Source organism: Prinia subflava, chromosome 3 (genome assembly GCF_021018805.1).
Source record: "Prinia subflava isolate CZ2003 ecotype Zambia chromosome 3, Cam_Psub_1.2, whole genome shotgun sequence".
Classification (NCBI taxonomy): domain Eukaryota; kingdom Metazoa; phylum Chordata; class Aves; order Passeriformes; family Cisticolidae; genus Prinia; species Prinia subflava.
Genome location: NC_086249.1, coordinates 107,121,035 through 107,147,437, shown reverse-complemented (window position 1 = coordinate 107,147,437; position 26,403 = coordinate 107,121,035). Strand labels below are relative to the sequence as shown.

General features: G+C 59.6%; 1 protein-coding gene across 1 annotated transcript; it reads left to right on the top strand.

Annotated features, from left to right (window-relative positions):
- The first annotated feature begins 16,221 nt into the window (after positions 1-16,221).
- Positions 16,222-17,826, top strand: LOC134548704 (oligodendrocyte transcription factor 2). The gene has a single exon (XM_063393593.1). It carries the CDS (start codon positions 16,463-16,465, stop codon positions 17,339-17,341), a length of 879 nt encoding a protein of 292 aa, XP_063249663.1. The 5' UTR covers positions 16,222-16,462; the 3' UTR covers positions 17,342-17,826.
- The last annotated feature ends 8,577 nt before the right edge of the window (positions 17,827-26,403 follow it).

The following is a 26,403-nucleotide window of genomic DNA, read 5'->3' as shown; positions in this document are numbered from 1 at the left end:
CCATAGAGACGAAGGTGGAAGAAGAACTTAGCTCATACCCTAAATCCTCCACCTTGCTTTCTATCCATTGCTGTGTTCTAACCCCTTAAACTCTGAGTTTTGCACGCTGTGATCTCACACACTTCTATCCAAACTGCACCCCCACAGTCCCAGTGCTGTCACTCAGTTTTGGAGCCTTCTCCAGGCCCAGGTGAAATGCAGAGTTTGCCTGGGGGTCAGAGCCTGTGAGCACAGAGAGTCTGGAATTCCCAGAGCCCGGGGTTCCAGCAGGAGGTGATCCATAAACTCCTTTAATCTCAGAGCTGGGTGAGCCAGCAGCTCCCAGAGCAGGGGGGGCAGTGACTTTGGGAGTGCAGAGGTTTGGAGCTCACAGGGAAGTGCAGGACAGAGACTGAGCCCAGGCCAGGCTCAGCCCCTCGGGCACAGCCATGGCAGGGCCACATCTGAGCCCCTGAGCCAGACTTTAATTTGGGCTCATGTTTAATTGGATGAGTTTGTTGGCAGAGCAGAGGGGGCCTGACCCCTCTCTGGAGGCTGAGGGCAAATTCGTGCTCAGCTGGGCTCCAACTGCTGAAAAGGGGAACATGGATTATAATTTTTTGTATATCATATCATATCATATCATATCATATCATATCATATCATATCAATCATATCATATCACATCACATAATATTATATAATATCACACAATATCACACAATAGAACATAATAGGATATATAATATAGTATAATATAACATAATATAACTATAGAATATAGAATATAGAATATAGAATATAGAATATAGAATATAGAATATAGAGTATAGAATATAGAATATAGAATATAGAATACAATACAGTAGAATACAATATAAATTATTTTAAATATGTTTTCTCTCTTTCCAGAAACATTAAACTTTTCTCCTCATTAAAACAGAGGGTCAGATATTTTGTGAAAATGATGCCTAAGGAAAAGCAATAATCTGACATTACCACGTGCTCTCATCAAAGGTGCTGCCTTTAACTCATTTACTGGGGACAAATTGAGCAATTACAGCGCTGAGTACCCGAGCAGATCGCTGGCTTTGCTCCTCTCCCTTTCACGAGGCTCCCTTTGGCTGTGAAATCCCCGGGAATGCTTTGGGAAGGAGCTGCTCCTCAGCGTGGGGAAGGGTAACAAACCTGGGCTCCTGTTTTTCATTGATCTGCCTGGTTTAATTTGCCTCCCTGTGGCAATGAGCACCGAGGGCCCTCTAAAAGCTGTCCCGGGGTTCCCAGGAGCAGGACCCAGGGGGGAGCTCTCCTTCCCTGCTGGGAGGGTGCTGGGGTCCCACTCCAGCCAGGTGAACTGGGCTTGGGGCAGGGGACATGGACCAGGAATGGATTCAAAAGGAAAATCTTTCCTCATCCTGGAGAGCAGAGCCCCTGTTTGTGATCCCTGGGCATTCGCTGGGTGGGCTCAGGTCCTTGTCCTTCAGGGGGATCACACCCAGGACCTGGCTGAGAGCACAACAGTGAGTGCTGGAACCACAGAACCCTGAATGGGCTGGGCTGGGAGGGACCTCAGAGCCCACCCAGTGCCACCCCTGCCATGACAGGGACACCTTCCACTGTCCCAGGCTGCTCCAGCCCCAGTGTCCAGCCTGGCCTTGGGCACTGCCAGGGATGCAGGGGCAGCCACAGCTGCTCTGGGCACCCTGTGCCAGGGCTGCCCACCCTGCCAGGGAACAATTCCTGATTCCCAAGAGCCCATCCAGCCCTGCCTTCTGGCACTGGAACCCATTCCCCTTGTCCTGGCACTCCTGTTCCTGATGCAGAGCCCGACCCCCTCCACTGTTCCTTGTAAAACACGTTTGGCTTTTGCAAACCCTCCTGGTTTCACACAATCCCAGGATCCCTGAGCTGGCAAAGCCCTCCCAGGCCAGGCAGTGCCAGCTGTGCCCCAGGCCCACCTTGTCCCCAGCCCAGAGCACTCAGGGCCACCTCCAGCCCTTGCTGGGACACCTGCAGGGATGGGCACTCCAAAGCTCCCTGGGCAGCCCCTGCCAAGGCCTGAGCTCCCTTTCCATGGGCAAATTCCTGCTGCTGCCCAAGCTGAGCCTCCCCTGGCCCAGCCTGAGGCCGTTCCCTCTCCTCCTGTCCCTGTTCCTGGAGCACAGCCCGACCCCCCCGGCTGTCCTCTCCTGTCAGGGACTTGTGCAGAGCCACAAGGTCCCCCTGAGCCTCCTTTTCTCCAGCCTCAGCCCCTTCCCAGCTCCCTCAGGAATTCTCCAGCCCCTTCCCAGCTCTGTTCCCTGCCCTGGACACGCTCCAGCCCCTCCAGGGCTCCCTGCTGGACTCAGAACTGGGCACAGCCCTCAGGTGTGGTCAGCAGCTCCTGCCTTGAGCTCTCCCGGCTGGAGCAGGTCCCAGGCAGGGCCGGGCGGCTCCAGGAGCTCCAGGAGCTGCTCCAGCTCCCCCAGGGGCCACCAGGGCACCCAAACCCCCGGGATTGGCTTCCCTCTTCCTCGGGACCATTCCCTAGGCATCCCCACGGGGACTGGCACTGCAGGAAGGAGATTTCCCTCTGCCTTGGGGTTCAGCCTCCAGGCTCCCTCAGGGCCGGCTGGGGCTGGGAATGGAAGGGTTTGGCACGGGTTGGTGCCGGGACAGCGCCGAGCCTCGGGGCTGCTGCTGGGGCTGGGGGCCGGAGGGGATCCTCCATCCCTGGGGGGCACGGCCGAGGGGCGGATCGGGCTCTCCTCCTTCCTTTTCCAGCTCCTAGGGGCTCCATGCTCACATCTGGCTGCGATCTCTGCCCCGGGGCTGGCTCGGGGCTCCATCCCAAGAGTCCCGGGGCTGTCCCGGGGCTGTCCCGGGGCTGGCGGGGATCACCGCTGGCACGGGGACACGGCTGTCCCCGAGTGCCCAAGGCACGGGCCAGCCCAGCCGGTGCCACCTCTGCGCTGGCCGATCCCGTTCGGTCCCGTCGTCCCCTCCGGAGCCCCGGGAAATGTCCCCAGCATCCCGCGTGTGGACACTGGCCGGAGTCACCGCGGTGATGAGATCAGAGGAGGAGCTGTTACCTCATCCCTCCTGCCCGAAACTGCGGGAAAACCCAGGGTCCCACCGGGAACACCCCCATTCCCCACCGGCAACACCCCAATTCCCCTGGGAACACCCCAGTTACCGCCGGGAACACCCCAATCCCACCGGGAACACCCCCATTCCCGCCGGGAACACCCCAATCCCCGCCGGGAACACCCCATTCCCCCTGGGAACACTCCAATCCCGCCGGGAACACCCCCATTTCAGCCGGGAACACCCCAGTTCCCCTGGGAACATCCAATTCCCCTGGGAACACCCCAATTCCCCCTGGGAACATCCCCATTCCCGCCGGGAACACCCAAGGTCCCACCGGGAACACCCCAGTCCCCCTGGGAACATCCCCATTCCCCTGGGAACACCCCAATCCCCTGGGAACACCCCAATTCCCGCCGGGAACACCCCCATTCCCCTGGGAACACCCCCATTCCCGCCGGGAACACCCCATTCCCACCGGGAACACCCCAATTCCCCTGGGAACACCCCAATTACCGCCGGGAACACCCCAATTCCCCCTGGGAACATCCCCATTCCCGCCGGGAACACCCAAGGTCCCACCGGGAACACCCCAGTCCCCCTGGGAACACCCCATTCCCGCCGGGAACACCCCAATTCCCCTGGGAACACCCCAATCCCCTGGGAACACCCCATTCCCGCCGGGAACACCCCATTCCCACCGGGAACACCCCAATTCCCCTGGGAACACCCCAATCCCCTGGGAACACCCCAATCCCGGCCGGGAACACCCCAATCCCCTGGGAACACCCCCATTCCTGCCGGGAACACCCCAATCCCCTGGGAACACCCCAATCCCCTGGGAACACCCCCATTCCCACCGGGAACACCCCAATCCCCTGGGAACACCCCAATCCCCTGGGAACACCCCAATCCCCTGGGAACACCCCCATTCCCGCTGCTCCCAGCTCCCGGCCCGGCCAGGGCAGCCGGGGGGAGCGGCGCGGGAGCGCAGGGAATAATTCCCACCTCGGAGCAGAATTCGAAAATTGAAAGTAGCATCTATTGAGCTCCTCCGAGCGGTTTCAAAGGACTTGTGAGGCTGCGGTGGCCATTGTGCTGCGGGTAATTCTGTGTCACAACTAATTAGCGCCTAATAGCCGTGCTGGGGACAAAGTCCCCGCTTGACAAGAGAAGTCTCTTTGGGCTCGCATTCAGGCCTAATCTGACCCTGAATAGCGGAGATTACATGAGGTAATACAGCAGTTATTTCTACCTGCTGTAGTTCATAAGCTCCATCTCCAGCTGAGGCACAGCCCCCCTCCCCCTTCACTAAGATTATTTGTCATTAAAATGCTCAGGAGCTTTTTTTTCCTTTTTTTTTTTTTCCCCTTCCCCTGCTCTTTTTTTTTTTTTTTTTTTTTTTCTTTTTTAAATCTGGATGTTGCCTCCACTTTCAGAAAGGTTTTTGAAGGAAGATTAGCAGGATTAGGAAAGGTTCACATATGTTCAGCCTCACTATTGGTATTCAAGACATCACAACTTGGGCACCACCCAGGCAGCCCAAGAAACGCGGGAGAGGAGAGGGAACGGCAGGGAAGGAGGGAAAAGGGAAAAAGGGAGAGCAGGGAAAAGCGAGGGCAGGGAAAGGAGAGAGCAGGGAAAGGAGAGAGCAGGGAAAGGAGAGGGCAGGGAAAGGAGAGAGCAGGGAAAGGAGAGAGCAGGGAAAGGAGAGAGCAGGGAAAGGAGAGGGCAGGGAAAGGTGAGGGCAGGGAAAGGAGAGGGCAGGGAAAGGAGAGGGCAGGGAAAGGAGAGGGCAGGGAAAGGAGAGGGCAGGGAAAGGAGAGAGCAGGGAAGGGCAAGGGCAGGAAAGGGCCGGCTCAGCGCCGGGAAGGGCAGACAGGAGGGGAGAGCCCGGCCGGGAATGCCTCGGGATCCGGGGAGCACTGGGAAATTCTGGGAGAGCAGCGGGAAACAGCGGGAATTGTGCGATGAGAACAGCAGAGGGGCTGAGCCTGCTGCGGCCGGGGACAGTGACAGGGCCCAGGGACAGCAACAGAGCCCGGGGACAGCGACAAAGCCCGGGGACAGCGACAGTGACAGGGCCCGGGGACAGCGACAGAGCCCGGGGACAGCGACAGAGCCCGGGGACAGCGACAGTGACAGGGCCCGGGGACAGCGACAGAGCCCGGGGACAGAGACAAAGCCCGGGGACAGCGACAGAGCCCAGGGACAATGACAGAGACAGGGCCCGGGGACAGTGACAGCGCCCGGGGCCACCGGCGGACGGGCAGAGCCGGGCTGGGCCAGGCAGCGCTCCCGGGGGGACACGGAGCCGCTGGCCAGGGCCACGGGAACCAGAGCAGGGCCAAACCAGGCCAAACTGAGTCAAACTGAGCCAAACTAGGCCAAACCAGGCCAAACAGGGCCAAACAGAGTCAAACCAAACCAAACTAGGCTAAACAGAGACAAACTGACCCAAACTGACCCAAACTGAGACAAACTGACCCAAACTGACCCAAACTGACCCAAACTGAGACAAACTGACCCAAACTACACAAACCGACCCAAACCGACACAAACTGACACAAACTGACACAAACTAGGTTAAACAGAGGCAAATCGAGCCAAACAGAGCCAAACCAAGCCAAAGTGAGTCAAATTGAGCCAAACTGAGCCAAACTGAGCCAAATCAAGCCAAACCAAACTAGGCCAAACAGAGCCAAACCAACTCAGATAGAGACAAATCGAGTTACACTGAGCCAAACTAGACCAAACAGAGCCAAACTGAGCCAAATCAAGACAAACAGAGCCAAACCAGGGTAAACCAAGACAAACTGAGCCAAACCAGCCAACCCAAGGCAAAGAGAGCCAGCTGTCCCCTCGGACACAGATCCCAGGACAGTCCCAGGCCTGGCATGAGCTCAGGCAGATCTCAGAGGATCTCCTCGGGCTGTGGTGGGGGAAGGATGGCTGGAAATCCCTGGACAGGCAGCAGAGCCCAGCCCCTGGCTGGGACAGCTCAGGGACAGCGCCATCCCTGGGTCTTGTGGGGAGAGGAGATGTTCCTGGAGACCTCCAAGGGACATTGCCACGCGGGTTTTGCCTGTTTTGAGGAAAGGAGATTTTTCTGGGTTCAAATCTACTGGTCCAAGTCAACATCTGCAGGTACAGGTCAAAATACACAGAGGTCTGGGTTCAGGTTAATTTTTGTTTGTGTTGCAAAGAGCTGAGCAAGGTGGAAAACCATGCTCTGAACAGAGGAAAAACTGTGAGTTTTCCAAGGCCTGGAGAACAGCTCACGAGGGGTTTGGGAATTTTCTGCCTTTTTAGGCAGCAGCTTTTCTCCTTCTTTGGGATTTCCCAAAAAAAAAAAAAAAAAGCCCCAAGCAATTCTGGACAGTTTTTCTCCTACCTGGCCCTTCTTCCTCCTGATGTCCCCGTGCCTCTTCCTCCCCCTGTGCTCAGTCCTGGTGCTGCAGCCACTGCTCCTGTCCCTTCCCTCTCCCAGGAATTGCATTTTTGGCCCTGGCACAGGGTGCCCAGAGCAGCTGTGGCTGCCCCTGCATCCCTGGCAGTGCCCAAGGCCAGGCTGGACACTGGGGCTGGAGCAGCCTGGGACAGTGGGAGGTGTCCCTGCTGTGGCAGGGGTGGCACTGGGTGGGCTCTGAGGTCCCTCCCACCCAAACCAGTCTGGGATTCTCTGCTGATTCCAACTCCTTCCCAAAATTTCCCCTCACAAGTCCCTCAGCCTGAGCCTCTCCTGTGACTCCTTTCCAAGCCCTCCTCATTTCCCTATTCCAGCCCCAGCTCCCAGCTCTGCATGTCTTGTGTTCAATGCAAGATGGATTCTGTTACCAGCTGTGAAACCAGCTGGGGCAGGGTTCTTTATCCCTTCCAGGACCCATCCTCCCTGCAGGGGATCTCTGCTGTCCAGGGGCCATCGAGGCTCCCTGCAGGGCTGATCCAATTCCATCATCCATGGGAGATGCTGCACCCAGGGGAGGAGCCCGGCATTCCCACCTGGATAAACCCTGGGATCCAGAGCCCAGCACAGCCTGTGTGCTCTGCATTCCCAATGGATAAACCCTGGCATTCAGAGCCCAGCACAGCCTGTGTGCTCTGCATTCCCACCTGGATAAACCCTGGCATTCAGAGCCCAGCACAGCCTGTGTGCTCTGCATTCCCAGAGGAAGGCTGGACCCATCTCACCCCACGGCACCTTCAGAGGAAACTGCCCCTGCTCCAGGATCATCTCTGCTCCCACAGAGCCACAGCTGCACTGCAGGAGGGCTGGGCTGGGCCTGACCAACAGGGGGGCAGCCTGTGCTCTGACCCTGGCAGGGTTTGCTTTTTTTACTTTTTTTTTTTTTTTTTTTTTTTTTTTTTTTTTTTTTTAAAGTTTATTTGCTTGCTTTTTTTGTACTACTGGATTTGTATTTTTAATATTCCTAGTAAAGAACTGTTATTCCTGTCCCCATATCTTTGCCTGAAAGCCCCTTAATACCAAAATGATAATAATTTGGTTGGAGGGGGTTGACACTCTCCATTCCAGGGGAATCTCCAGCTTTCCCTGGCAGACTCCTGTCCTTCCAAACCCAGACACCGTGCCAGGCCCTGACACAGAGGCGGCCACAGAGGGCAGAGCTTTGGCCGTGCTGGGGCTTTGGCCGTGCTGGGGCTTTGGCCGTGCTGGGGCTTTGGCCGTGCTGGGGTTTTGGCAGGGGAGCCCTCCCAGCTCCCCTCGGAGCGGCTCTGGGGATGCTCAGCTGAGGGGCAGCACCAGCCCCTCCCTCACAGCCAGTGCCAGGAGGAGGCTCCCTGGGGGATTTAAAGAAGCCTTGTCATTCCAGGCATTTCCATTTTCTCCCAGATGTGCTTTGAGTGCTGGCCCACGCAGGGGCACACGTGGGGACGGGCCAGGGATGCTCCGGCCGGGAGAGCGGCTCCAGCCCGGCCCTCACAAGGGGAAACAGCACAAAAACCCCAGTGATAAATCCAGCCTGTCCTGAGGAGATCAAACCTCTGCCCGAGCGGACCCAAAGGGAGGAACTCTCCTGTGTTTTACAGCAAACACATCGAGCCCCCAGTGCCAGGAGAAGAGCGTCTGCACAGCCCGGGGGGATCCTTTAGGGAATCCTCTGGGATGGGGGAGGGCACCCCAGCACAGACCCCTGCACTGGCACAGAGCTGTGGCACAGCCCCAGGGGCTGCTGGTGGCACAGACGGGCCCTCAGCACCGCCTGGGCAGAGAAAGGGCCTGGGAAAGATCCTAAAATCCTCCTGAGCCTGCAGGAACGTCCCCCTTGGGTGAAGAGGGAGGTTTGGGATGAAGGGCTGCGAGAGCAGCTCCTGGGAACATCAATCCCTCTGGATGCTCTGTGTTTGAGGAGGGGAAGGGGCAGAGACCACAGAGCTGCAGATCCCAAAGCTCCAAACTCAGCCCTGATCTGTGTGCTGGGTGTGACTCCAGACTGGGATCCTGTGGGACACGACACTTCCACGGCATTCCCACGGCATTCCCACAGCACTCCCACGGCATTCCCATGGCATTCCCACAGCACTTCCACAGCATTCCCACAGCACTTCCACAGCATTCCCATGCCATTTCCACGGCATTCCCGCGGCGTTTCCACAGCTTTTCCACAGCACCTCCACGGCTTTCCCACAGCATTTCCACGGCATTTCCACGACTTTTCCACAGCATCTCACTCTGCAGGATGGCTCTGGGTTTGCTGTTTCCTCGTGCCACAGGGATCCGCCTTCCTCGCACACCCGGGGCAGGTCCTGCTTGCACAGGAGCTGATTTGGGGTTTCATTTGATAAAACACTGTCTGATGCCTCCTTTAAAATGGGTCTTTTCTCTGGGAAGGAAAATCAAACTTCCCTTCCAGGACAGGTTTGATTAAAACCCTGGAGGTTCTCCTTCCCTTGGGGCTACAAGATCTGGTGTAGGACGGTTTTACCTTTCCTGCAGAACTTACTCTCACTGTGTGGTTGAAGGCAGAAAAAGAGGAAAATTCACCTGTCCCGGCCCCTGTGCCACACCCGGGAGGGCCCCGAGGCCACCGCACCCTGAGGCAAAGTGGGAAATGGGAAACCCCACTGAGCGTGGCTGGGGTTTACACTCACTTTTGCTTCTGGTTCTTATCAGGGAAAAACACAGAAGGATCAGGAGGGGGGGCCCAATTCTCTGTGGAAACTCCAGCGCTTCCCGTGGGTGCCGGGGCGGGGGCCAGCCCTGAGCCCCCTCCCACGGCCCGGGAGGGTGCGGAGGGCTCGGGGAATATTCACGAGCAGGCTGGGCAGGGTTTGCTGAGCCCCGCGGAGAGAGAGCGGCTCCGCTGCCTCCGCTCCGCCGCTGGCACGGCCCGACCCGGGGGGCTCAGCCGGGGAACTCAGCCCAGCCTAGCTGGGGATCTTAGCCCGGCCCAGCCCAGCCCGGGCCGGGGAGCCCAGCCCAGCCCAGCCCGGCCCGGCCCGGCCCGGCCCGGCCCAGCCCAGCCCAGCCCCGTGTCTCTCCCAGCCTCGCCGCTTTCCCGCAGCGCTGCCAGGGATGCCCCACGGGGTTACGCCCTGAAAAAGCGGTGGCGAAGCAAAGCCCCAGCCCGCTCCTCCTCCTCCTCCTCCTCCTCCTCCTCCTCCTCCTCCTCCTCCTCCTCTCCTCCCGCCGGGGCACGGCTCGGGACCGGCCCTGGGGGAAGATCTCACACACTGCGGGATCCCCTCCTCCTGCCCAGGGGTGGAAGGAGCTGTAGGGACAATTCCGGCTCCGCTGGAGAAGCCGGGACCCCCAGGGCCAGGGGGTCGTGGGCAGCAGCCTGCAAAGATCCGGGAGAGCCACGTAAAGGCCAGAGTGGCACTTCCATGGAATCCCAGACTGGTTTGGGTTTCCTCAGAGCCCACCCAGTGCCACCCCTGCCATGGCAGGGACACCTCCCACTGTCCCAGGCTGCTCCGACCTGGCCTTGGACACTGCCACAGCCCCTCCAGGCACCTTCCCGTGTCACCCCCGGCCATCCACGGGCCACCTCCCCCTCCCCAAAATCAGCTCGGGGATGGAGCTGACGAACAGGGACCGATGGTCCCGGACCGCCCAGGCAGCCCAGGAAAGTTGGGAAGAGTCGAGGAGAGCCATATGGTCCCAGCACTACCTAAAAATATAATTGGTGTCTTCAGGTGGCCGCACACCCTCTCCTCCTAATGAGAGAGATATTGAAAGACCTGGACTGTTTGTGTGACATTTCAATAAATAATGCGGAGATTTGACAACATTTCCATATTCCTCCTTTAATGTCTGAATGTCTCTGACTTAATCCCAGTTCCTTGGCATTTATTACTGTTTGTTACACTAACAAGTGAGATTATGAGAATTCTAATGAAGGCTTCCAGTGAAAACCTCTGTGATTAAAATGCCATAATAACAGTTGCATGCATTTATGTGCCTGATTATCATAATCTATTTAGCACAAGTAAACACACAAACAGAAGGAGAAAAGCGAGCCCACTGCCACTCCAGCGAAAGGAGAATTGGAAATGAGGCAGAGACAATGTAAATATGTAAATGTCTTTGTGTATTCTTTTTATCTTTTTTTTCTCATCCTTGCTCCCCCCGCACCCCCCCGCCCCGTGTGCTAATGAGACATCCACGGTTCGTCACATGTGGTCCCTCTTTGCCGGCCGGGGTGCGGGTTTTGGGCCATCTGCTGGGGCCACCGTGCCGAACAAAGGCACCCGAGGGCGGGGGGGACACCGCCGCAACCTTTGACACCGCGGCCCACGGGCCGGGGTCCTCCCGGGCGGGCTTTGCCTCGCTCGCTCCCAGCGCCGCCTTCAGCGGCACCCCCGGGAACGCGGCCCCGGGGGGCTCCGGACCCCAAAACCCCCAGCGCACTGAGGAGGAACATCCCGGAGTTTCTAGGAGAGACTTTGCTCTCCAGCCTTTGGGGAGGATTTTTTTTTTTTTTTTTTTTTTGTATTAATAAATAAATCTAGTGACACTCTCGTGGGAGGGATTGTCCCGCTCTGCCCTGGGCTGGGGCAGCCTCACCTCCAGCGCTGGGGACACTTCTGGGTGTCTCAATAAAGGATCAGAAGCTGTTGGAAAGTGTCCAGAGCAGGGACAGGGGATGGGGAAGGGTCTGCAGGGCCCCACGAGGTCACTGGGGCAGCTGAGCCTGGAGCAGCCTGAGGTCAGAGCTCCCCGGGGCTGCAGCTCCTCCCGAGGGCAGCGCAGGGACAGCTCCGGGCTCTGCCCCTGCCACAGGGACAGCACCAGGGAGCGCCTGCAGCTGGCCCAGCAGGGATTGGGGTTGGATTTTAGGGCAAGGCTCTTCCCCAGAGGGTGCTGGCACTGCCCAGGCTCCCCAGGGAATGGGCACAGCCCCGAGGCTGCCACAGCTCCAGGAGCCTTTGGGATGCCAGGGTGGGATTGTTGGGGGTCTGGGCAGGGCTGGATCCACGATCCCTGTGGGTCCCTCCAGCTCAGGACATTGTGCAATTCCAACTTCTCCATTGCAAGGACCTCCCACAGCACTGGCAGTGAAAAGCCCTCGGCCAGGGATTGCTGAGCCCCACCATTGCTGCCTCCACATCAAACCCGCTCTGAAGGCACCAACACCTCTGGCTGAGGGATCCTTTCCACACAGTGAAGTCCCTGGGGCTCGGTCAGACAGCTGCACTCACCTGTAGAATCAGGGATTTTAAGGAGTTTTCCTTATGAGCACAGAGTAGGAACAGGACAAAGGGATGACCTGAGGAAAAACCGATTTCCAGTGAGTGCATGGGAAGCAAAACACATCCGTGGGTTTGGGCTCTCTCAGCACTAAACTCTGCCAGAGCTGGCTCAATTTTAAGGAGTTCCCAGCCAAACTCAAGCCATGGGAAGTGGAAAAGAAGGGGTATATAAGAGTGACCCAGACGGGTGGCAAAGTGTGACAAAGGGTTCTGGAAATGTTGGTCACGAAACTGAAATGAGAACTGGAAACTCGTGCTGCATTGCATGGGAAGAGAGACACGGAATGGGTGCAGAGGATGTCGTGGATGCCCCAAGAGCTGGAGCCCCTCTGGGGCCAGGCTGGGAGAGCTGGGGGGGCTCACCTGGAGAGGAGAAGCTCCAGGGAGAGCTCAGAGCCCCTGCCAGGGCCTGAAGGGGCTCCAGGAGAGCTGCAGAGGGACTGGGGACAAGGGCTGCAGGGACAGGAGCCAGGGAATGGCTCCCAGTGCCAGAGGGCAGGGCTGGATGGGCTCTTGGGAATCAGGAATTGTTCCCTGGCAGGGTGGGCAGGCCCTGGCACAGGTGCCCTGTCCCTGCAGCCCTTGGCCATTGTCTCTCTCCGTGTTTCCTGTGGCTCCTTCAGGCCCTGCAGTGAGGCCATCCCAGAGCTTCTCCTCTCCACACTGAACAATCCCAAATCATTCCCGCCAATCCCAGGGGTGTGAGGCGGTTCCAGGGATCGGCCCTGCCTGGGAGGGACGACTGAGCATGACAGACACAAGACCCAGAACCCGGCCTGCCTTTTAAATAGCAATTTAATTATTGTGTTACTGCTGACAGCAGGCTCTTGAGTGTCAAAAGTTTATAAATAAAGAGGGTTTTTTTTTCCTGCTGGATGAGGAGATGGCCAATTTCCTGCATGTTTTTAATCCTGCAGATATCACAAACATCAGCTCTGGTATTTCTGAGGCTTCCCTCTGGGTGACTCCTGTGAAGATGAGAAGCTTTTCCAGGCTCTGATTGAATGGGAAGACACGCTGAGATTTTGGCAGGGCGCGCGTGTCTCCAGCACTTCCAGGGAACAAGTGTTAACAAAAACAAACCCAGCGCTGGAGGAGAGGAGAGCCCCGAGGGAACAACCGCGCCTGCCCCTCTCGGCGAACTCGGGTTTCCCTCTGCAGACCGCGGGTGTGGGATGTGCTGATGGGGCAGGTGGAGCTGCACCACGGGCCGGGCTTCACCTGCAGCACCAAACAACAGAACGCACCCGACTGAGATCCCGCCAGCAGGAAACAACGCAAAGAAAAAAGAGAGAAAACGAGGGAAAGGGCCAAAGCTGAAGGCTGCAGTTTTTCTCTCCGTGCCTGTCCCCTGACACCTTCGATCAGTGGGCAGAGCCCCCCGAGCCCCTGTCCTCGCTGGCAGGGGCTGAGCTTGGCGCTCCGGAGGGGTTTGGGGTGGGGCGCTGGTGACCCCAGGGTGTCCCTGAGCACCCCAGTCCGAACTGGGAGGTTTCAGGGGCTGCGGAGCCCCCAGCGCCGCGCACAGATGGGAGGCAGACAGCTCCGGCTCCCCGAGGCAGCTCAAACTGTTTTCAGCTGCCGGAGCTGCAGCCACACCCCGCCCTCGGGCCTGGGGATGCCTTGGATTCCTGCCGGCCGGAGCGGGCAGCTCCAGCTGAAGGTGTTCCTCGGGCTCGGGGGAACGCGGGCAATAAACCCCTCCAACAATACCCTAATGACATTCCGAGTGATTTCCAGCACGAGAGCAATAGCCTGGTTTTTATTAAGTTATCACTTCATCATGTTCCCTGATTGCCTTCATTCATGCCTTAGTTGTCTACAGACGCTATTAAAAAAAATTAATACATATTCATGGCCCAGAAAATGGGCTCTGCTCCACATTTTAGTGTCAAAATCAAGTTCGGGTGAAGGGCTCCTCTGGGACCCCTCCGGGCGCTTCCCGGGATGCGCCAGCGGCGGTTGCGATGCCGGGTCCAGGGAGGGGGAGGTGCGACATTTAATTTGTCATCTCCCGGCACAGATCGGCCCCCTTCCTCCTCACCCCCTGACAGGAGCAGCGCCGGGCGGTCCCGGCCCCGATCCCGATCCTGGCCCCGATCCCGATCCCGATCCCGATTCCGATCCCGGCCCCGCGGGCTGCGGGCGGGGCAGAGCTCGTGTACAGACCCACGGACAGTGGTCACCGAGGACCTTGCTCCCTCAGATCCCCAGATTTCTGCTGCGGACTCGCACAGGGGTTTCCTCTCTGCAGTGGGGAGTGGAAAAAATATAAAGAAAAGAGGAAAAAAGAGAAAGAAACAAAACCCAGAAAAGTAAAGGAGAAAGGAAAAAAAAGGAGGGGGGGGACGGGAAAAGGAGAGAAGAGAAAGGAAACTGAGAAAAGGAAGGTGAAGGAAAGAGGAAGGGGGAGGGGAAAGAGGAGGGAAAGAGAAAAGGAACCAGAAAAGGAACCAGAAAAGGAACCAGAAAAGGAATCAGCCCACTGCCCTTTTCTCCCTCCCGAGCCCCCAGGGTGATGCCAGAACGGACTCAGGACGCAGCAGTCCCGAGCTCCGGCTGCCCCCCGGCACCCCCGCCCTCTGTCCATCCTCTGTCCATCCCCTGTCCACCCCTCTGTCCATCCCTCTGTCCATCCCTCTGTCCATTCCTCTGTCTCCATCCCTCTGTCCATCCCTCTATCTCTATCCCTCTGTCCATCCCCTCTGTCCATGCCTCTGTCTCTATCCCTCTGTCCATGCCCTCTGTCCATCCCTCTGTCCACCCCTCTGTCCAGGCCGTGGCCGGAGGCTGTTCCCCGCCTGTCCCCCGCCTGTCCCCGCCTGTCCCCGCTGTCCCCGCCGTCCCTTCGTGCAGGTGGCCCCACCTCGGCCGCAGCCGCCCCTCTGCGGCCCGGCCCGGGCTCCCGGAGGTTCCTGCAGGGCCCGGCCCGGCTGCAGCTCCGCCGCTCCCCGGGGACTCCTCGGGGAGTTCGGGACCCCCCGCCCGTTTGGCGGGCACGACCTCTGAGGAAGGGAAATCACCTTCTGCCTTGAGGAAGGGAAATCACCGAGCCCTGGGAGGCAGCAGACGAGCGATGCGGCTTTTTCCCGTTCTCACGCCAGCGCCGCTGCCCTGGGGGTGACCGCCCCTGCCCCGCCGCCGCTGCCGGCCGGGCCCTGCCGGGAGCCGGGGCTCGATTCGTTCTTGTCCCGTTTTCTGCGGCTCCAGCACCGCAGGCAAAGGGAGCGCCCGGCTGCTGCCGCCGCTCCCCGGCGCGGAATAAAACAAACTTTGCACAGACGGGGGTTCCCCTCCCCGGCCCGCCCCGCTCCTGCGGGGACTCCCCGTCCTCGGGGTGTCCCCCCGGGCGGCCGGAGCCCGGCACGGCCCCGGTGGCCGCGGGCGGCAGCGGGACACACGCCGGGCGGCGGGCCCGGCTGTCGCGGGGACAGATTTTCCTAATTGACCTGTTACGGATCATCCCCGCAACCGTTGGGAAACACATTTCCACGCTTCACTTCTTAACGTTTTAAATACATATTTAACGGATGGTTGAGGCTTGCCGGGCCAGCTGGGAAACACACGGGTGTAAAAATAATACAACAAAGGCAAAGGGGCCGGGGGGGCCGGCGGGGAGGGGGCGGCGGGGGGATTTACCCCCGTGCGAGCAGGCTCCGAGCCTGTTGCGCGGAGCTGCCGGGGCGAGGGGACTCGCGGGGAGCCGGGCGAGCGGCGCAGGAAGGCGGGAGGCATTTCCGAAGGTCATTTTTTGTTCGTTTGTTAACGTCTTTTACTCTTTCTCTCTTTCTCTTCCCTCTCCCGCTCTCTTCTCGCTGGAGACAATTTGGGGGGAGATTTGGGCGGCCGCTCCGAGAACTTCTCCAGCTCTCTGCGGGGCCGGAGCCGGGGGATGCTGGTGGGGAACGGAGAGGCCGAACCCCCGCTTTTCTCAGCCTCTCCTTGCGCCGCTTGACGGGGGAACAACGCCCGGGCTGGGGGCGGGAGGGGGCACCGGGCGGGGGAAGCGCTGCCCGGTGCGTGCGGCGGAGCCGGAGCGCTCCTGGCGGGGCGGACGGGCCGGGCACCGGGGATCACCGCCGTGCCGGGGGCTGTTCGCTCCCGTCCCCGTCCCGCCCCCCCAACAGCTGTTCCCGGCGCTGTCATTGTTGCATTTTATTATGGATTTGACAAAAGTCCCTCCCCCCCGCCGGGCTCCCCGCGCCGCTCCGGCCGGCGCCCCCCCCAAGCCCGCCCCATCGAGCCGGAGCGGCCCCGGTGACATCAGCCGTGCCCCCGCCGCCGCCGCGGATTGGCGCAGCCCCCCTCCCGCCCGGTGACATCGTTCCTCCCCGGCGCGGCTATAAAGCGGCCGCCGCTCCGCCGCAAGGTGCGCGCTGCTGCCGAGCTCGCCCGTCCCGGCGCGCCGCTCGCCACGGCCGGCCCCGCGCACGGTGAGTGCCCCCCGCGCGCCCCCGAGCCCGGCCCGGCGGGCACAGCGAGGGAGGGACGGGACGGGACGGGAGCCGCCCCCCGGCCAGGGCAGGGCGGGCAGCGGGGCCGGTCCCGCCGGGGCCGTCGCTCCCCGGCCCGGCGGAGCGGGGTCCCCGTCGGGGCGGGCGCGGAGCCCCGGCGAGCAGCGGCGGGCGCTGACGCGGGGCCGCCCCGGGCTCTCTCCCCTCCCCGCAGGCTGCCCGGTGCGCTCCGCCCCGCCCGCCGGGCCATGGACTCGGACGCCAGCCTGGTCTCCAGCCGCCCGTCGTCTCCGGAGCCCGATGACCTCTTCCTCACGGCCAGGAATAAAGGCAGCGGCGGGGGCTTCACGGGCGGCACCGTGTCCAGCTCCACGCAGAGCGACTCCCCGCCGGAGCTGAGCGCCGAGCTGCGCAGCGCCATGAGCGCTGCGGGCGTGGTGGTGGTGGACAAGCTGGGCTTCAAGTCGTCCTCGTCGTCCTCCTCCTCGTCCTCCTCTTCCTCCTCCAAGAAGGACAAGAAGCAGATGACGGAGCCGGAGCTGCAGCAGCTGCGGCTGAAGATCAACAGCCGGGAGCGCAAGCGGATGCACGACCTGAACATCGCCATGGACGGGCTGCGGGAGGTGATGCCCTACGCGCACGGCCCGTCGGTGCGCAAGCTCTCCAAGATCGCCACGCTGCTCCTGGCGCGCAACTACATCCTCATGCTCACCAACTCCCTGGAGGAGATGAAGCGCCTGGTCAGCGAGATCTACGGCGGCCACCACGCCGGCTTCCACCCCGCCGCCTGCCCCGGCGGCATGGGCGCGCACTCGGCGCCGCTGCCCGGCCACCCGGGCCACCCGGCCTCGCACCCCGTGCACCACCCCATCCTGCCCCCCGCCGCCGTCTCCAGCGCCTCCCTGCCCGGCTCCGGCCTCTCGGCCGTCAGCTCCATCCGGCCCCCGCACGGGCTGCTCAAGTCGCCGTCGGCCGCGGCGGCCGCGGCGCCGCTGGGCAGCGGCTTCCAGCACTGGGGGGGGATGCCGTGCCCCTGCAGCATGTGCCAGGTGTCGGCCCCGCCGCACCACCACGTCTCCGGCATGGGCACCGCCAGCCTGCCCAGACTGGCCACCGACACCAAATGAGCGCCTCGGCGGCCGCGCCCCCGCCACCTCCAGGAACTACAAACGCTCCCCCCGGCGCAGCGGGACCGCTCCGCTCCCGGGGCGGCCGGGGGGGCGGCGGGAGGCGATGGAGCCCGGCCCGGGTCTGCCCTGCTCCCCACACGCCGCGGGAGCCCCCGGCACGGGAAAAGCCCCGCGCCTCTCCCGTATTTTTAATTTTCCGACGTTGCCGAGAGCTCCGGAGGAGGGGAGGGCGGCGGTGCCTGGGCTGGCCGCTGCCGGAGGAACCGACACGGCAGAAGGGCTTCGGCTCGTTTGTCTGCTCGTTCGTTCGTCCCTCCCCTCTCCCGCTCTCGTTTCTACGCGCGGAGCCTCTGGAGCCGCTCCCGGGTCGCATCCCCGCGGGAGGCGCATCCCGGGGCTCCGGGGCGGCGGGAGCGGCGGCGCTCCGGGTGGAGCTCCCGGGAATGCCGGGCGCTCCGGGTGGAGCTCCCGGGAATGCCGGGCGCTCCGGGTGGAGCTCCCGGGAATGCCGGGCGCTCCGGGTGGAACTCCCGGGAATGCCGGGCGCTCCCCGCTTTCCCCGCTCCCCAGCCCGCCGGGGCGTTCTGCCGGTTCGGGATTTGTAAATAGACCGATAACGACGCGAGTCCGCTCTGCCTGAGCTTTCCGTCCGTGCACTTGTTCTGTGTCAGCCTCATGAGTGGAAAAGGGGTCGGTTTGCCTTGATTTCGTTGGTTTGGGTTCTTGGGGTTCGCTGGGTTGTTTTACTTTTAAGCGTATAACACGTTTGTTTTGGTTTGGGTTTTTTTACGTTCCTGCCACCTTTAACAAAGTTTGAACTCTTTAATGCTCTTTCTGTGTAGGAACTTTCACACTGTCCGTGTTGCAATACTGAGAACTTGGGCTTGTTTCTGAAATAACAACTTTTCTTATCGCTGCCCCTTGCAGAGATTTTATCATCTGTTTATTTTTGTAAAAAAGAAAAAAAAAAACAAAAAAGAAAAAAGAAAAAAAAAGAAAAAAAACTTGCTAAATAATATTTATTACTTGTTTGGTTGCAAAAAAAAAAGAAAAAAAGTGATCGACTGTTGAGATTTTAAATAAATAAAAAATTTAAAAAGAAGAAAAGCATTTAAAACAAATGTCCTTTTCCTCGCTGTCGCGGGGAGGTGGAGACAGATGGCGAAGGGATGGGAATATTTTAGGCGCATCCTTGACTTTCGCGAAGTTTTTTTGTCAGTTCGCTTCGCTGGCGAATCGAAACCGTCGGAGTTTGGGGTTGGGTTTTTTGTCGTTTTCTTTTTGCCTTCCCCATTTGTTTCATTTAGAATCAGGGCGGCGAGGAAAAGCCGGCCGGTACCGCGTCGGGAACGTGAGGATTTCTGTCGAATCCAGCGCTTGGCAAAGCCAAATATCAATTAAATATTCGGGGAGAGGAGCTTGGCGCTGGGGAGTTCGCTCGCTGCGATGGCTTCTGCGCATTTGACCTTCAACTAAAATCCCAGTAAACGAAAATTCACGGAAAAGAAAATTATTTGGGGACAACCTCCTAATTGTTTTTCGCTTCCGAAGCCGCCCGTGCCTGTGGCCCGGGGAGTTTTGGCATCTCTGGACGCAGGTTCGGGCAAGAGATGTTCGGCACACCCGAGGAAAGGGCCCCGGTGTTTCTGGGGAAAAGGAGCTCGGGGACTGCGGGACGGGCTGAGCTTCCCACGGGGGCAGGAGCCGAGTCCGGGCCGGGGCAGAGCGGTTCGACCCCTCTGCAGACCCGAAAAACCGGGACATTGATTTAAAATAACTCCCAGCTGCACTCGCAGAAATACCCAATTATTGGTGAATTCTGACGGCTCGGGGGAGCTGGAGGGCACAGACAGCGGCGGGGAAGGAGAGCGGGGCGGGCCCAGGGGATTCCTTCTTTGGTTCGGGTTTGTTCCTGGAAACCGAGGCGGTCCCGGGCGGCCGGGCCGGGGTCCCCGCGGGCTGCGGGCGGCTCCCGGCTCCACCGCCCCCGGTCCCCGCCGGGCTGGGCTGGCCCCTTCCTTCCGCCAGCCCCTCCAGGAGAGGGAAGGGGGCCGGGAAGGAGCGTCCCCCACCCCGGAGTGATCCTGGGAATGCCCCAGCCCCGCGGAGCCCCCCCTGCGCTGCCACCGACACACGGGGGACGCGCCAGGAGCTCCGCGCTGTGACCGCGGTGCCTCCCCCGGCCCGGGGGGCTCCGGGGCCTCCCCCGGCTTTAGGGGCCGCCCCAGGTGTGGGGTCGGTGCCGCTCTCAGGGCGATGTCCGCCGCACAAGCCCCCGCCCCGCCGCGGGAGAGAGCCCCGAGGAGGGAGCGGGCAGGTGTGCGCCAGCTCCTCGGGACGGTCCCCGCGGCCCGAGCCTTCTGCCAGGCCCCGCTGCCAAGCGCCGGAGAGGGGCAGGGACCACCGCAGTCCCCGCCGCTCCTCGCCCGGCCCCCGCTGAGCCCAGCGCTCCGGGAGCGGGACGGGAGCTGCCGCGGGGTGCAACCCCCGGGCCGGGTCGGGGGAGGCTGGGGGAGCCCCGCTAGCGCTGCCCGACACCCCCTGCACCCCCCCGCCTGCGGGGAGGCTGCAATCAGCAGAGCAGCTTTCCCAATTAGCGGAGCTCCGGCGAGGGAGCTCTGCTGCGGAGGAAGGGCAGGAGCAGGTGAGAATTAGAGGGAGCATCATTAGGAGCTGCTCTTTGTCTCTATTAAAGGCAATAATTAGCACCCTGACAGATGCAAAAGTCGGCAGTGGCCAGAAGCCGGTAAATCCTGCTCGTCTGCCTGCCCGGCTCGCCCCCGCGGGGGCCCGGCCCTGTCGCTAACAGGTGGCCCCGGGGATCCCCGGCGGGCAGGGGGGGCTGGCGGGGACACCGGAGGGGACACGGCTCTGCCGCGGGGACGCTGCGGCCGCGGCGGGTGGCAAAATCAGCGTGGGCAGCATCCCCCCCACCCAAATAGCCCCTGCCCGCCAGGTCGAGGCCGCGCATCCTCCACGGGAGCGGGGCTGGCACCGGGGCTGGTTCCGAGGCTGGCACCGGGGCTGGTTTCGAGGCTGGTACCGAGGCTGGTACCGGGGCTGGTACCGGGGCTGGTACCGAGCCGTGCCGGGCACCGGCTGTGCCCCCCGGCCCCCTCCTCACGGGTACCTGCGGATGAGCTCGGCCGTCCTGCGGCCCCCCAGAGCTCCCCATATGTTCCGGGCCCCAGGGAGAGCCCCGGGCCCCGGCCCCGCCCGCAGCCGGGTAAGGTTTCGGCGGGGGCGGCCCATCTGCTCCGCGGGGCTGCTCACCTCTCCGGGAGCCCCGGGGACCCGCACTGCTCCCGCACAGACTGCTCCTGCACCTCCTTCCTGCGTTCTTTAGGCGCTCCCGGGTCTATCGCGACCTGTCCCGACAGGAGGAGGAAGCCGCTGCCCGCACATCCTGGCGTCTGAGCCGGCTCCCTCCTCGCCCCTCACTCCTGTCCTTCCTTTTTCCCCAACCTCCTCCTCGCTTTCCCCCTCTCTTTCTCCCCTTCCCCTTTCCTTCATTCTTTTCCTTCTCTTTCCCACCGAGGCCAGAACGGCAGAGAGGGGCAGGCAGAGCCCATCAGGGCCTGCAGCGACTGCACGGGGAGCAGGGGGGGTCACAGTGAGCCAGGGAAACTCAGGTTCGATACAGGAATTGTTCCCTGGCAGGGTGGGCAGCCCTGGCACAGGGTGCCCAGAGCAGCTGTGGCTGCCCCTGCATCCCTGGCAGTGCCCAAGGCCAGGCTGGACACTGGGGCTGGAGCAGCCTGGGACAGTGGGAGGTGTCCCTGCCGTGGCAGGGGGTGGCACTGGGTGGGCTCTGAGGTCCCTCCCAACCCAAACCATGATTCAATCCACACACTTCAGGCAGAAACTAAAAGGCATCCAGGAGACCCGAGAGGAAGGGACAGGTTGTCCATATCTCACTTCAACAGGGGATTCCTTCAGCTTCTGCTGGAAATTTTAAGCCAAGGTGACCAAAATCTGCTGCAAAGCCCTGACTGAGACATTTCTCTTCTGCAGGACACCAGCTCTGCTTCCTGCTAGTCCAGTCCAGGGGGATGGGGATGGGCTGGGATGGGCTGGGCTGGGAGCTGCCAGAGCCCCTGCACAGGGCTGCAGGATCCCTCTTCCCTTTCATTGGAATGAGAGCCCAGGGTGAACACCCGCAGCCCCCTCAAGGCCCTCCTAACATCCCTCCTCCACAGAAAAGCAGGGCTCTGTTTTAGCTCCAAACCTCTCCCCGGGAACACAGAGCAGGAGCCCCTGGCAGGGTGAGGCTCACAGGTCACACACACCTCATGAGAGCCTCCCCCACTGATCCCCCATGCCCAGGCTGCCCCTGGACACCCCTGCAGTGTCCCCAGGGCAGGGTCAGGGTGTGACAGGGGCACCAGGCTGTCAGGACAGACACCAGGCCCACAGCACAGCCCTGGCAGGGCCAATCCAGGGCTTGTGCATCACTGCTCTTGTTTTGAGGGGAAAGGCTGGTGTGCTGTGTGATGGCCCAGGGGACACTGCTGTGACAGGAGCCACAGCCCCAGAGGATGCCAGCAGCCCCTGGTGTGGCAGGGCAGTGCCCGGAGCAGGGATCAGGTCTCTGCTGTCCCTGTCAGGGACTTTTCCATCCCTGGGTGGGACTGGGATCTCCAGGCCTGGGACCCGGCGTTATCCAGGTGATTCCAAAGGTTCAGGTGCAGCTGAGGGTGGATTTTCCAGAGTTACTGTGGAATCCCAGAGGTTTGGGTTTGGAACCCTGGGCACAGAGAATTCCAGGCTCTCTGTGCTGCCAGGCTCTGACCCCCAGGCAAACTCTGCATTTCACCTGGGCCTGGAGAAGGCTCCAAAACTGAGGGACAGCACTGGGACTGTGGGGGTGCAGTTTGGATAGAAGGGTGTGAGATCACAGCGTGCAAAACTCAGAGTTTAAGGGGTTAGAACACAGCAATGGATAGAAAGCAAGGTGGAGGATTTAGGGCAGAGGCCAGTCCTGCTTTTCCACCTTCTCCTTCACGGCTCTGGATGGTGTTTGGTAATTGGGTAGAAAAGTCCTCATTGTGGGCCAGGGGGTGGTTGGGTATTGGGTTAAAAGTAAAAATAATTGAGGTATCATTTCTTAATTGGACACTTTATCCTTAAAAGACCTCATAGAGAGACAGAGACATGCCTCTATTTTCAGTTTATTAGCACAAGTGATGCAGCACTCATGGTCTGTGAGATTGTGACAGAGATAAGAATTAATGAAAATCTGAGTCTGAACACAAAATACTGTCTGGAGCATTTAATCCTGACTCAGGCAAACAGAGGATAAATGTAACAGGAAAGGACCTCTGGCTGTCCCCAGTGCAGCCCCTGCCCAGGCAGGGCCACCTGCAGCAGTGACACAGGAACGTGTCCAGGGGTTGGGATGTGTCCAGAGAGGGACACTCAGCCCCTCCCTGGGCAGCTGCCCCAGGGCTCTGCCCCTCCAGGGAAGGAAGTTCTTCCTCAGGCTGGGCTGGAATTGTTGTGTTTTAGTTCCTGGCCACGGCTCCCTGTGCTGTCACTGGCACCATCCTCTGGCACCAACACCCCCAGGAGCTCTCAGCTCCCGTCCCCAGCCCTGCAGATCTGCTTTTCCCTGGAGGGTTTGGGTGGGGAGGGAGGATTTCCCAAAGCCTCCCTCTGGCCCTGAGAGCCCTTTCCAACCTTGCCACCAGGCAGGTGCAGGTTAGAAGTGATCTCTGGGCTCTGCCAGCTCTCTCGGGTCACCCAAACTGAATTTTCCACTGCAGGCATTTAATATTTTAATATTTCTGCCCAGAATTGTCGAGGGGAGGCAGTGAGTGGTGATGGCAGTGAGGCCACGAGGCTCTGCCAGCTCCATCTCTGCAAAGGGGCACAAAGTGCTCGAGAACTTCTGGGTCGGTATCAGAACTCCAAAGTTCATTCATTAGGAAGAGCCCAGCTTTAAACCTGGATAAACAAGGAACTGCAGCATTACACAGATCAGTTTTTATAGTTGCACATCTCAAAACCTCTCCCAAGTGAATGAGGTCCAAATAACTTGAAGAAAACCCCTGTGGTTATCTGCCCACTTTTAAACTGTGGAGACGTGGAGTTCCTATCACAGAGCAAAACCAAGTGTGAATACCCCAGCCCACACCAGAATAAAAAGGGAATTCTCTTCAGGGTTTAGAATTGAGGAGAATCTTCCATGGAATTTCAGTAGATGCCCACCAAACTAAGTTATTTATTATCAGAAGTTATGGTAAGGAAAGAAAGGCAGCTCATTAAGAAAAACTAAATAAAAATGTCTTGGCACTTTTGGTCTGGTAAAGGATTCTGGAAAGTTTCTTGCATTCAGGGGAGTCCTCAGCAGCTCCTTCCCTCAGGGGCTGTTTCCTGATGAGAAAAGGAGCACCTGAATGCTGGTCCTGGTCAGCACAGCAGAGATGAATCGATCTCAAATATGGATCGTTAATTGATGCCAGGAATATTTCATTCATTCTGAAAATTGGGAACTCTGCTGGGCTTTAATGGGCATCAGGAAAATGCTCTCTCTTTTAAAGAAACCTCTCCGGAATTCCAGGCTTGGTGGGATTTGGGGGCTGCCCTGTGCAGGGCTGGGGGCTGGGCTCTGGTGATCCCTGCGGGTTGGGATATTCCATAATTCCATAATTCCATGATTCAATATTTCCATGATTCTCCTGGCCTGGTTCAGCCTTTGACAATCCAGAGGGGCTTGTGCTGCTCTCAGGGGCAGCATGGCCGGACTGGAATTCTGCAGATTCCTGTTGGGAACGGGAATCGGGAGGGGAAAAGGCAGGGCCCGAACGGCCCCGGGGGAGCTGCAGCCCTCGGGAGCTCCGAGCCGAGCGGGGTTGGGACCCTCAGCCCCATCCCGCGGCTTTCCCCCTAAAAAGATGGATGTAAATGCAAAAGAGCCTTCCCCTCGCCATTCAGGCCCATTCTTGGGATTGGCTTTAGAAGTTTTGTTCTGCCATTTATCTTCACTTGTTGGAGATGTCTTGACAAACTCCTGAGAATTAATTTCCCATCAGCTTTCCGCCCGCTCCCCCAGCGCTGCCAGGTCACTCTCACATCGGCGCTGCCAGGGGTTATCCGGACGGGCCACCCTGCTGCATTGTCCCCCCGCGGGGCTGTCCCCGGCCCTGTCCCGCCAGCGGAGCGGCGCGGAGGGGACCCGGCTCCTCCGGAGCGCCGCGCTCCCCCCTCATCAATCACCGCTGCCAGAGCCGGCACAATCGGGCCGGGCCGGCCCCGGGGGCGCTCCCGGCAGCCACGAGCCTGCCTCGGGCGCTAATGCATTCCCGATCCGATCCCATTAGCGCGGGGATCAATCAATCACTGTCAGCGAACATCGCCGCCGCAGCCTGAGCGCGGCTCCGGGCGCCGCAGCGTCCCGCAGATGCGGCAGCGTTTGTTAAATGCTATCTGCAGAAAGACATATACATATATGTATAAGACACATTTATACACGTCTTTGTCTGCTCGGAAAGGGAAAAAAAACAAAACAGAGAAACACACACAGTTCTTGGGGTGTGGAGTTGGGTTTTTTTGGTGTGGATCTTGTTGGGGGTTTTTTTGGATTCTTTCTTTCTTTCTTTCTTTCTTTCTTTCTTTCCTTCTTTCTTCTTCTTTCTTTCTTTCTTTCTTTCTTTCTTTCTTTCTTTCTTCTTCTTTCTTTCTTTCTTTCTTTCTTTCTTTCTTTCTTTCTTTCTTTCTTTCTTTCTTTCTTTCTTTCTTTCTTTCTTTCTTTCTTTCTTTCTTTCTTTCTTTCTTTCTTTCTTTCTTTCTTTCTTTTTCTCCAAAAGCAGCCACAGTGTTAATCACTCTTACAAGAAAAATCCTTTTGAGTGAGAAATGAGCAGAGTTTTGGGAAAGGGGATCTTGTTTTGTTCCTCCTGAGGGAGTGGAGTAAGGTTTGGCCTGCTGTGCCCAAGGAGAGGAGGCTCGAGATGTCCCACGGGGCCAGGGACGCTCCAAACCCCTCCCAAAGAGTGGAGCTGGGGCGTTTTCCTGGAGAGAGAAACCCCTGGAAGGTGGGAATTCATCCCCCCTTGGTATGCTCAGCCCTCTTTGGGGCTGTGCTGAGCAGCCCGTGAGGTTTCCCTGTCTCCTTTCCCAGCAGAGATAACCCCACATTAATTCAGTGCTGCTCCAGTGACACAGGAGGGTTCCCCTGATGGGAAAGGAGCTGAGCACACCGGGACAGCAGGACTGGTCCCGTCCCAAACCCATTCCAGAGCCCCAGGAGGGAATCTGGGATGAGGAGAATCCTCTTCCAAGTCAGAACTTCAAGCACAGAGGGCAGAAAATGTGGAAGGTGAAGGGGGAAGGAGCTGCACTCAGAAAATCGTGGGGTGGCTCTTGAGGAGTCTCCTCTCACTGCCCAGAGCAGCTGTGGCTGCCCCTGCATCCCTGGAATGCCCAAGGCCAGGTTGGACACTGGGGCTGGAGCAGCCTGGGACAGTGGGAGGTGTCCCTGCCATGGCAGGGGTGGCACTGGGTGGGCTCTGAGGTCCCTCCCAGCCCAAACCCTTCCGTGACTGATTTTATTTGAGTGTCAGAGGCCGTGGAGGTGCAGCCCCTTCCCTGTGCTCACCGGGATCTGGTTTCAGGACTGGTTTTCCCGCCGGGTTTGTGGCTCTGCCAGGCACCAGAGGAGCTGCCAGAAGCCATCTGCCCTTCCAGGACCCGCCCTGCCTGCTCCTCCCTTCCAGGATGGGCAGTTCAGCCACCGAGGCTGAGCTTGCAGGAGCTTTGTGCCAGCATTCCCTGGGATCCAGCTCCTGTTCAAGGCTCAGGGAATCACCCGTGCCCTGTAAAACATCCCGGGAATCCCACAGGATCCGTGTTCAGCTGTGCAGGCCTGGAGGAGCCCTGTGGGCACCACCCAAACCCCACAGCCCTCCCCACCCGCACACCCTGCTCAGGCGGGTCTGGCAAAGTTGGGTAGAAATTAAATTGGAGAAAGGTAGAAAAAGTGAAAAATGCTGGGAAGAAATGGGAGGGAAGGGAAGGGAAGGTTTGGGAAGGGAAGGGAAGGGAAGGGAAGGGAAGGT